This window comes from Populus alba, chromosome 13, assembly GCF_005239225.2.
Source record: "Populus alba chromosome 13, ASM523922v2, whole genome shotgun sequence".
Classification (NCBI taxonomy): Eukaryota; Viridiplantae; Streptophyta; class Magnoliopsida; order Malpighiales; family Salicaceae; genus Populus; species Populus alba.
The window spans coordinates 572812-582880 of record NC_133296.1 but is presented as its reverse complement, the minus strand read 5'-3'; the positions used below and the strand labels follow the sequence as shown (position 1 = coordinate 582880).

General features: G+C 36.8%; 3 protein-coding genes across 4 annotated transcripts; 2 read left to right on the top strand and 1 right to left on the bottom strand.

Moving 5' to 3' along the window:
* Positions 1-246: 246 nt before the first annotated feature.
* Positions 247-3549, bottom strand: LOC118060941 (RNA pseudouridine synthase 1). Its single transcript, XM_035074262.2, has 3 exons — positions 3119-3549; positions 1113-2251; positions 247-664 (listed from the first exon to the last, which is right to left on the bottom strand). Exons 1-2 carry the CDS (start codon positions 3516-3518, stop codon positions 1596-1598), a joined length of 1056 nt encoding a protein of 351 aa, XP_034930153.1. The 5' UTR covers positions 3519-3549; the 3' UTR covers positions 247-664; positions 1113-1595.
* Positions 3550-3566: 17 nt separating this feature from the next.
* On the top strand, positions 3567-7121 carry LOC118060940 (peptide chain release factor PrfB2, chloroplastic). 2 transcript variants are annotated; one of them, XM_035074261.2, is made up of 7 exons: positions 3567-4129; positions 4407-4619; positions 5057-5158; positions 5381-5518; positions 5763-6067; positions 6147-6300; positions 6399-7121. In XM_035074261.2, the coding sequence occupies exons 1-7, from the start codon at positions 3722-3724 to the stop codon at positions 6543-6545; spliced, it is 1467 nt and encodes a 488-aa protein (XP_034930152.1). In that variant the 5' UTR covers positions 3567-3721; the 3' UTR covers positions 6546-7121. The 2 variants fall into 2 exon arrangements, with proteins under 2 accessions (XP_034930152.1, XP_073260222.1); XM_073404121.1 differs by having other exon boundaries at positions 3988-4129; positions 4444-4619; positions 6399-7117.
* Positions 7122-7614: 493 nt separating this feature from the next.
* Positions 7615-10056, top strand: LOC118060939 (uncharacterized). The gene is made up of 3 exons (XM_035074260.2): positions 7615-7967; positions 8519-8634; positions 9334-10056. The coding sequence occupies exons 1-3, from the start codon at positions 7842-7844 to the stop codon at positions 9722-9724; spliced, it is 633 nt and encodes a 210-aa protein (XP_034930151.1). The 5' UTR covers positions 7615-7841; the 3' UTR covers positions 9725-10056.
* Positions 10057-10069: the final 13 nt, after the last annotated feature.

The following is a 10069-nucleotide window of genomic DNA, read 5'->3' as shown; positions in this document are numbered from 1 at the left end:
AGGGTATATAGGTGGAAAAATTAAACATCATTTTTTCTAAAAAAAAAAAACAAACTTATTAATCTTTTAAATAATAGCATTTACTAATAATTTATCTTTAAAAATTGAATTTCCAGGTATTTTATTATATGTTCATGAAAGCAACACTTTGAAGACTTTTCAAAGCCTAATGTCAAAATCATTGTAAATCCAACTCAGTCCACCATCTCGAAGGCTTTACACTTTGTTCCCTATCAAACTTCATGATTAAGGCAAATAATTCTTTTGGATTAAATTAATCACATAGTTGCTAAAATAAAAAAAATTATTATCAAGATAAACCTGCCACGCCATGCCCTCTCATTTACAGCTTTGAACCATAATCTAGCCTCTGCAGGTCAACTGCTACACCTACTGTTGATAATTATACCATTCAATTGGAGCTACTTGGTCAAATTGCCATAATAACATTAAAGCCTAGCAATGAGGTGCATTTTATACTAAGTAATTCAGAAAACACAAGTGCGTCGACTCCTACTTGATTGGCCATGAAATCTGGCCAGATTAGCTCCTAGATTGGCCGGTTACCAGGTTGACGCATAAAGCCAGATGAGGTTTTATAGCTAAGGTGCCTCCTATCTTTACTTCTAATTCAAGGTTGGGTTGTGCTTGAATTTCTTGAAAACTTGCAAAAAAGGAAAAGAGAACATGAGAATACTGCATGTAGTTGAAGTAGTGCAAGAATTGTCATAAAATCAAACTTCAAGGCAATTTTGTAGTCTAAAACTGGAAGTCATGTTAAGTTATTCATCATAGTTGCAATCAACCACTCTTCAAATATACGAAATAGAGTAAATATAGCAAGCCAAAATGCTTCGAATTTCTGCTAAATCTACTATAAGAGCTCTTGATGTCAGACTATGGCGCCCTTGGAAGGCAAAGGAAGACGTTAGAACTGAAGTTTGAAGATGGCATATAACACTATGAATGCAGTTTGTTGACCAAAGATATTATTGCCGCAAATCCCAACACCGTAAACACATATTCATGGAGAACAAAATCAGATGGAATACAGCTAGAAATCTCTCCCTATCCTCTTCAAATTTGAAACATAAAGATTTGAGTTTATGAACCTGATTGTATTCATCTCCTGGCCTTTCATTGTAACAGGCTGCGTTGATTTGTTACCTCTTCTCCTGTTCAGGGATTGAAAAGAAGAAGAATTGCAAAGCAATATAATTGACACACAAAGAGACGCAAATGGCTTTGTCTTGTTTTTTCCTCAAGAAAGAACATTGTCTAACGATAAGGAGATTTCCTATCATTAGCTATGCATGGTGAAGTCCTCGCATGTGCTTTGCACATCAAAATCCCATTTTAAAAACAATTCATTGCAGCTAACCAAAATGAAGGCTGTGATATCTTCTCAATGCCCTGTACTCCTGTTCGAGTATATGGGAGAAAAACCTGTATAAATGATCCCATCTGTGCATTTACTACCCTACCAATGAATTAAGTAATCAGTATGGTTCTATCATCTCACGAACTGCCAGGGATCTTCCAAAGCCAGAACTTCTAGAAAGAATTGAAAGCAGAGCTATTTAATTTTACAATGGCTAAACGATCTGGGTAGCCCACACAGGCAGAGGTGCACGAAACATTAGGGGCTGACCAGTAACAGGATGCTCAAGAGACAAGCTCTCTGCATGAAGTTCATGGCCGTCATATGTTCTTCCCTTCCACTCACACACACCCTCATATTTCACATCCCCCCTTATAGGAATTCCAAGATACTGACAATGCAAGCGGATTTGGTGTGTTCTTCCACTCCGAGGAATCGCTCTTACCAAAATCTCATCTTTCTTTGCATCAGTATCTATCACAGCTTTTTCTTCAACAACTAAAATATTCTTATCACTGTTAAATTCAGATGGCTCTCTGAAGCTCCCTTGTCCATTTATTGACAGTACTTCAAATGAAGTTTCCATGTCCTTAACTGTGGACCCACCTGGCAATGATCGGCCCACATCTGATGCCGCATACACGCGAAACGCTCCGAACTTTGATCGACCATGACCTGATTTAATAGTAATCTTTTCCCATTTAGGAGCTGAACCGATGCACAGAGCAATGTATGTTTTCCTAACTTTGTGATCAGTAAATGCCTTTACAAGCTTCGAAGCTACTTTATGCAACTTTGTAATAACCATCACACCACTTGTATCACGATCAAGTCGATTGGCAAGATGGAGCTCTGGCCTTGCCACAGTACCTACAATTGAGAAATTTGAACTCGGTTAAATGTTCACAAATAACATCTGTACTTAATCTGAAAAGATTCTTTAACATTCCAATTTGCTACAAGTACTTCAATATTTCGATTCATCTCGGAGTTTAAATATACAGTATCCATCAATCAAAAGAATGTGCAGCTTTTCACTTGAAAGAATCGAGCTATAGTTTCAGCTGATAGAAAGGACTGATTCCAGGGCAGCTTGAACCATATAAAGAGCAGAACGTATCCTAATTCCTAAAAACTCCTTTCAAACCCACGCATTAACTTAAGTGTCGAAACCAAATAGTTCTTTCTTATGCAAAACATCCTTAACAAAAATCCAACTCAATTCATAATCTACCCTAACAGTTTACAGACTGATGGGATTCCTAAAGGCTCACACCTATATATTGCTAGGAAGTGCATATCAAACTTTATCAAGTAATTAAAAGCAGCTCAGTACAGTACTCAAATTGGTATCAAATGCTTTTGACTTCAATTTCTAATTATTTGATAAAAAAAATTACATATCAGACAAGAACGAACGACTTTTTTTTTTCTTTCCTAATACATTATCTCCATATCATCGCGGGCCTTGCTATTGAAAGAACTCCACTGGGATATTAATTCAAGCCTTCCTAAACCAAATTTAATTCAGCAAAACCACATTTCAAATTCTCTCAACGAAGCAAACAAAGACCCACTCTCTATTCATGAGCTAGCATTTCATTTGGCCTCTTGAAAATTAACTACTGAGTCCATTTGAACTCTAGACTACTGTACCTTGTCAACTCAGACAAACAATGTTTTCAAATTCCAACAAAAACCAACAACACAAAAATGTCAAAAGTAAAGAAAACATACCTTCATCGAGTCCAGATGACTCAACCAAGCAATCAAGAAGTTGAGGGGCAGAGTCTAACACTGTCTCACAATAAACACCTTGAGGCTTATTAACAGCAATAAGCCACTGATCTTGATATAAAACATCACTTTTAGACAAAGCAAAAAGACTTGATCTTGAAGAAGCAGACATAGCTCTAGCTAGTTCCATCTCCTTTGATAGTGGATTCAATGGAGGGGAGAGTGGTATGGGGTAATTTTGTAGATTTATAGGGGTGTTTAGGGAAGTGGCGTTCATGCTGTCTTGTGAAGCTGACATGTTTGTGCTCTGAAGAGTGGAAAAAGTGAGGGTTTTGGTGAGTTTAAAGAAGGGTTTTGAGGGAAAGAAGAGGATGGGATTAAGAGGGGAATAGAAGGGCATTTGTGTCTGTTTAGTTGTGGTTAGAAAAAATGAAAACCACCATTGTGGTTTTATACAGTAGAAAACGATGTCGTTTTAGACAATTTGATGCTTCTTCTTGGCTTCAATAAACCCTGAAAAATTGAAACTTTATTCTTTGTTAAACCCTAGAGCTCAAATCCATAGAGAAAAATCATCCCTTTCTTCAATTTAGAAGGGCAAGAATGTCTTCTTTGATTGTTAAAAGGTCAAGCAGTAGATTTTCACATGTAGACTTTTCAAAGTTTCAAATTTTTTTATCTCTGAATCAAAATCACAAAGTTTTGGTTTCTGGGCTGCCTCCAGTTTTGATTAAAACCATAGAAAACCCATCTTGGTCTTATTTCAGTGTGTCAAGATACCACAATTTTGTACATTTGAGTGGAAAAGACAAGGTCTTGGCCTCTGGGTTTGGTGTCTTGAAGAGTTTGTTTAGTACACAGGCAGCAGCGGAGCTATCAACATCCGATGGGATAACTGTTGATGGAATTGTGGCTAGCAATTGGACAATTCTTGATGAGAGTGAGAGTGATTGGAAGAGTCATGCTGCTGCTATTGCTCAGTCCATTCAAGTGATCAAAAGGCGCTTGCAGGTACAGTCCGTATGATTTAGACTCTAGTTTGTTTAGTTGTATTTAAGCTTAAGCACTGATTTTCAATGTGCTTCTGAGTAGCGTTTGATTTCAATGTCAAGCATTATATTTTGTTGAAAATTCAATTACAAGGTCATATTTCTTAGACGAATATATCACATTCAGTTTTCGGTGAACTTTCTTTATCAATCTGTTGTATATATAGTGTAATCAAGGTTGTCTTCGTGTAGTTTATTAAGATTGACGTGAATTGATATTTTGTTATATGAGGTGGCAGTGGAAGAAATTGATGGTTAGGTTGGATCTGTTATCAGTACAGCTGAATAAGCCTGATCTTTGGGACGATCCTGTACATGCTGGGAAAATAAGTCGAGAGCATGGTTCATTGATGGCTAAAATGAAGAAGGTGAGGACATTGGAACAAGAATTGCTGGAGCATATTGACATGATAAAACTGGCTCGTGAAGAGGATGATAATGAGTTGGAATCGGTGGGCTCTCACTTCCTATTCTAGGCATGTATTCATTCTGTTTCATGGTTACCATTGTTATGTTCAATATCGCAAAAAGCCACTCGAAGATTTTCTGATTTTTTACGCTTTACACTTCATTTATGGCATAAACTGTTTATTTCAACTGTGCTGGAAATTCATTTCTACCCACAAAAGCAAATAACTGATCTCTGTGATGTATAAAATAGTTTAACAGGTAGCCATATTTATGAGTTGAACTATCAAATAATTACACAACACAAAGTGGCTTTTGATTTGCGATTAAAAAGGTGACCCTCCAAGAAAATTTATCAAAATTTATGACCTATCACAGCTGGACATCTCCTCGGCACATAAGACCCAACTGTTTGCTAGATGCCTCTTCTTAATTCCTTTGCGCCAGTTATTCATGGAGCACTGCCTGCTCCTTTTTGCAGGAAATGTCGAAAGCTTTGCTTCAAATGAGAAGAAATTCAAATGAGAAAGAGCAGGAAGCTTTGTTATCTGGGGAGCAGGATTCCTGTCCTTGTTATATAGAGGTACATTTATACATGCTGGTCTTGCTGCCTTTCTAGTAAATGAGATTTCATACCTTATGATATATTTGGATGTTGTCAACACTCCATTTAGAAGTACTGTGGATGTGTAATTGATCCACAGCCAGTGGATTTTTCCTTGTTTCGACCATGTTTAAGGTCAATTAACACTTTTGTTGGAATGTTACACGGATTTAAACCTTGATTTTCCTGTGCCTAATACAGGTCCAAGCTGGAGCTGGTGGTACTGAGAGCATGGACTGGGCCAAAATGGTTATGCAAATGTATAAGTCGTGGGCGCAACGGCATGGTTATAGAGTAACTGTGGTGGATGAGATGCCTGGTGAGATTGCAGGAATCAAGGTTCAATTTCTTATCATCCTCCAAGTTTAGAAATTCACAATTACATAATTATTTTAATTATTTTCTTTTTCTGGCAAAGGAAATCAACATAGAAATCATGCCTTTCAATTTTAAATTGCTGCCATTTGCTCCTTCTGGATGTTGAATGGCAAGCTGCTAAAAATAAAGCTCCTCCTATGTATTATTGTTCACCCTAGGCTTCATTTTATGTTGAATATGACATGGAATCAGTTTGTGCCCTCAGCGCGCAACAATCAAAGTTGATGGTGAATATGCATTTGGATATGCCAAAGCAGAAGCTGGAGTGCACAGGTTGGTACGTATCTCACCATTCGACAGTGGAAAGCGCCGGCATACTTCATTTGCTGCTGTGGCTGTAATTCCAATCCTAGGGGATGGATTTACGCATGTCCCAATTAATGAATCTGATCTCCGTATCGAGAGGTTTCGAGCTGGGGGAGCTGGTGGTCAGCATGTTAACACAACTGAGAGTGCTGTGAGAATAGTTCATATTCCAACTGGAATCACCGCCACTTGTCAAAATGAAAGGTGCGAATTTTCTTAGAAGTATCCACACCTCGTATATGCTAAAATCTCTCTTGATCCCATGTGGTTCTTGTAAACACAGATCTCAACATATGAACAAGGATTCAGCAATGGCAGTGCTCCAGTCTCGATTGGACCAACGTGAGATGGCTCGTCAGGCTCAGATGAATGCACATCATACACAATCTCTCACTGACATAGGTTGGGGCAACCAGATTCGTTCTTATGTGCTCCACGTATGCTCTCAACACCATTGCAACTTCCATTACTTTCCTAAAATACCATCAATTCTGTATATTAAACCTACGTTTATCACATTTTCTTCTTGACGCAGCCTTACCGCATGGTCAAAGACCTCCGAACCAATTATGAGGTCACTAACCCGGATTCTGTGCTCGAGGGAGAGATAGATGGCTTTATCTTGAGCTATTTATCAGCTTTGTTGGACAAGGACGAAGATTGCCGTAATCTAAGTGCTTAAGCAGATTGACAGCAAAATGGAATGAATCAAAGCTCACAACCATCCAAATTCCGATCCGGGTGGTTTCACAAAAGCTTGAGTAGTGAGCCAGTGAGCTGCAATGTCTATAACGTATCGCACACGCTGGTTTAGATTGATACTCGATTGTAAGACCCTGGATTGAATAATATGAATTTATAGAGCAGGAAGCATTTTACGAGTAACTTTTCGGATTTTAGTTTTAAAAAAATAATTTTTTTTAAAAATCATAAATTGTATCGTTTTTCACACCCAAGTTTTTACAGTAATTTAAGATGAAAAATTGATTTAAGCAACGAAAACAAACTCTTTTTTTCTTTTGAATTTGTGGTTGGTCAAAGTAAAGCACCGCACCTCCATTACTAAACGAAGCCTTAGGAGGACGAGCAAAACATGGCTTCTCAGAGTTGCTAAAAATATTTATTTAGCAAACTCCATGAGTAATTGAGATTTAGATTGGATTTTAATTTAGATTGCTAAAAATATTCCAAAAAACTTTGGATATGATTTAGCTGGAGCAGTACCTTCTCTTTCTCTAACCAGCCTCAGTCCAAAACTAAAAATATTTAATTCTCAATTTTATTCCAAAAATAAAATGTGTTTATCAATTTAATCCTAAAGTGTGACATATTTTCGATTCTGTATTCTTTTCATCTATTTCACATATTTTCTACCAAATTCTCTTCAATCTGGTGCCCATCACGCAGAAAATACCAGCATAAGGACTCTCTTTATAATTATGTAATAAAACAAGTTATATTATTTTCTCATTATTTTTATTTATTTTTAATGTTTAATTTTTTTTTTTATGTAAAATAGCTATATTTTTAGATTACATTCTTTTGAAATGTTTTTTTTTTAATTTTTTATGTAAAATAATTATATATAGTTCATAATGTTTTAAGAAAATTTACGTAAGGTTTTAAAATTTAAAATATTTTTTTTATTTTTTAAGTTAATTCATATAATCCAGGTTAATTTATGTGACCCGAAACCTGGTCTCTTGACTGGGTCAAGCACCGGCCGGGTTTATTAATAATGGTTTCAAGTCAGAGGCAAAACCGCAAAAGAGCTTTCGTCAATCCACAAATCACAAGGAAAAGTTTTTATATATTTCCCAAATCAAAGTTCCAATCTTTCTTCAATTTTTTAGTGTTAAAGATTGTTTCTTTTTTTTTGTGTGGGTTTTGTCTGTTTTTCAGCTGCAGAAAGCTCAGAATTGTTAATCTTTTAAGCTTACTATAGATTAGAGAGAGAGAGGGAGAGAGTTATAGAAGAATGGAATCAGCATCGACGTCGTCGTCAACATCGATAATAACACCAGAAGATGTGTTAGAATCATTAATGAATGATGGTACCATTGATGCTCTTAGACTGAAGATCATCAATCAGCTCAAAGCGAATGTAAGTTTCTCTCCTTTTCCCTCTTTTTTTGTGGTTGTTGCTATGAATTTTCATCTGGGTTTTGTTTGTTTCTGTGGAAAGTTGTTTGATTTTTTGGTTTTGATTGGAAAATTGTCAATTTGGCTGGTACCCGTTTGTGTTTTCAAGTTTTTAAAGGCCTTGTTCGTGAAGTTTACTTTTTTCTTCTGTTTGTTTCTATGGAAAGTTTTTTTTTATTGGAAAATAGTGAATTTGATGAGAATTCATTTGTGTTTTCAAGTTGTTTGAGGTAATGTTGGGGAGAAAAATCACAACTCTGTGGAGTTAAGTTTGGTGATGTTATGCAATTGTTTGTGTTGTAACGGATAAGCAATTTTTTGGTTGCTGCATGGCCTTTGATTTAGTAATGGAGCATGCATGCTTTGAATTCTACGTTTTGTTCCTTGATTAGATATGTTGATAAACAGACGCTATAAGCATGACGACTGTATTTGGTGTTAAGGATTGTGAGAGATTACTGATGTAGATGCTGAGTGTGGAAGTTATAGCTACTGATTTCTTTTTTGGTACAGGAAGAGCTAAAGAATACTGCCATTAGAATGGCGGAGCAGAGCAAGGTTTTGAACACTCCTGGAGCAGAGAAACAGACCAAAAGAGAGTTATTTGATGCACTTCGACAGGAGCTTGAGTAGGTCTTCTGTTACCTTGTTCTCTGCACTCTCTGAGTCTTTAAATTGCTTTCACTTCGTGTTTTAATTGGGAGTTTTGTGAGTTTAGACTAATTGGAAATTTTTTATGTATTTGAGGAAGCAGTTCTTGTTAAGTATTTGTTTACAGTTTTTGAGGTTTTCAACAAAGATGGATTATATTTATATCAGTTTGGTGGTTGTTATGTAGAGCTATGATCGTAATGACTTTGTAAGTGGGTCACAGCAAGATTACTTCAGGTTTTTGCATTATCACTTGATTTTAAGCTATCGCATCACTCAGGTTGCTGAAAACTTGGAACTGATCTATCTCAATTCTCATATGTTATTTGAAATACACTGATCTATCTCATATGTCATTAGAAATACATGGAGGAGCGGGGGCTAATTGTTTGTTCCATGTTATCCCCTGCTCTTAAATGCTTAAGCGACATTCCTCTTCATTTTATTTCACATAACACTCAGTTTTCCTATGTCAAACCTGAGATGGATAGCCTGGATAATTAACTGTAGTCTAATCTAATGGATCTTTTTTCCCAAAAACTTCTTGGAAGGATAGCTTGCATGATTCATTATGCTCTGAAGTCTAGAATGGTTACTGAGTGTTTATGATACTAATTTTATCCCACTACTGGATCAGCAGTTCCATTTTCTCACAATTTCATGCTGTTGCCATGCAGAGCTCCAGTGCTTGAGAAGGCCTCTAGATCAGTTTGGGAGTTGATTTTAGACAGTAATGGATTGGGGAAAGAAATAAGTGAAACAGTTGAAAGAGTGTATTGTCGATTAAGTGGCCAGGAACCTCCATTGTTTCCACAACCAAACGCTGAAACCCAGCCAAATAAAGGAAATGACTGCAAGGGGAGGGAAGAAAAGGAAGAGGAAAGTGAAAGTCAAAAGGAAAAATCAAGCTCAAATTCTAAAAAGAGGAGTCATAGAGAGATAAGTACGGAAGCAGGGGCAAACGAAGTTGCTAACCAGACAGCAAATGAAGTTGCTGGCAAATCTGTTGATCTTCCACCAGCACAGGAAGGAGCTAACAAGTCCCCTCCATCAACTTCGAAGACTTGAATCCTTACATCAAATGGGCCGTGTTACAGAAGTGACTCTGAATGAGCTGTGTTTCAAAAGTGACTCTGGATGTGGTGATCCTTGACTGTTATCGTACTCACAAATCACACGGGCTTGGTGAATCTCGTCGCTAGCTTGCTGTCTAAGCCAGCCCACAGTCAACCTGGCATTGTTTGGACATCCCTAGGAGTTTTTTCTTTGTTGATTTCCTAGAAGTGAATGTAGTATCACAAATCTTGACATTTTTACCTCACAGCTGATGACTTAAAACATTTTTTCTTGTATGCTTCAGTTTTAATTATTTGTGGTGATATTGCCAGAATTTCCTTTAATGTAGTCCTTCAT

Excerpts from the sequence above, each read along its gene's own strand:
- LOC118060941 (XM_035074262.2), bottom strand. The coding sequence starts at position 3,518 with ATGCCCTTCTATTCCCCTCTTAATCCCATCCTCTTCTTTCCCTCAAAA. Across the intron at positions 2,252-3,118 it reads GTCATCTGGACTCGATGAAG|GTACTGTGGCAAGGCCAGAG; the intron begins GTATGTTTTCTT and ends TCTCAATTGTAG.
- LOC118060940 (XM_035074261.2), top strand. The coding sequence starts at position 3,722 with ATGTCTTCTTTGATTGTTAAAAGGTCAAGCAGTAGATTTTCACATGTA. Across the intron at positions 5,519-5,762 it reads GTGAGATTGCAGGAATCAAG|CGCGCAACAATCAAAGTTGA; the intron begins GTTCAATTTCTT and ends TTGTGCCCTCAG. Across the intron at positions 6,301-6,398 it reads TTCGTTCTTATGTGCTCCAC|CCTTACCGCATGGTCAAAGA; the intron begins GTATGCTCTCAA and ends TTCTTGACGCAG.
- LOC118060939 (XM_035074260.2), top strand. The coding sequence starts at position 7,842 with ATGGAATCAGCATCGACGTCGTCGTCAACATCGATAATAACACCAGAA. Across the intron at positions 7,968-8,518 it reads TCAATCAGCTCAAAGCGAAT|GAAGAGCTAAAGAATACTGC; the intron begins GTAAGTTTCTCT and ends TTTTTGGTACAG. Across the intron at positions 8,635-9,333 it reads GCACTTCGACAGGAGCTTGA|AGCTCCAGTGCTTGAGAAGG; the intron begins GTAGGTCTTCTG and ends GTTGCCATGCAG.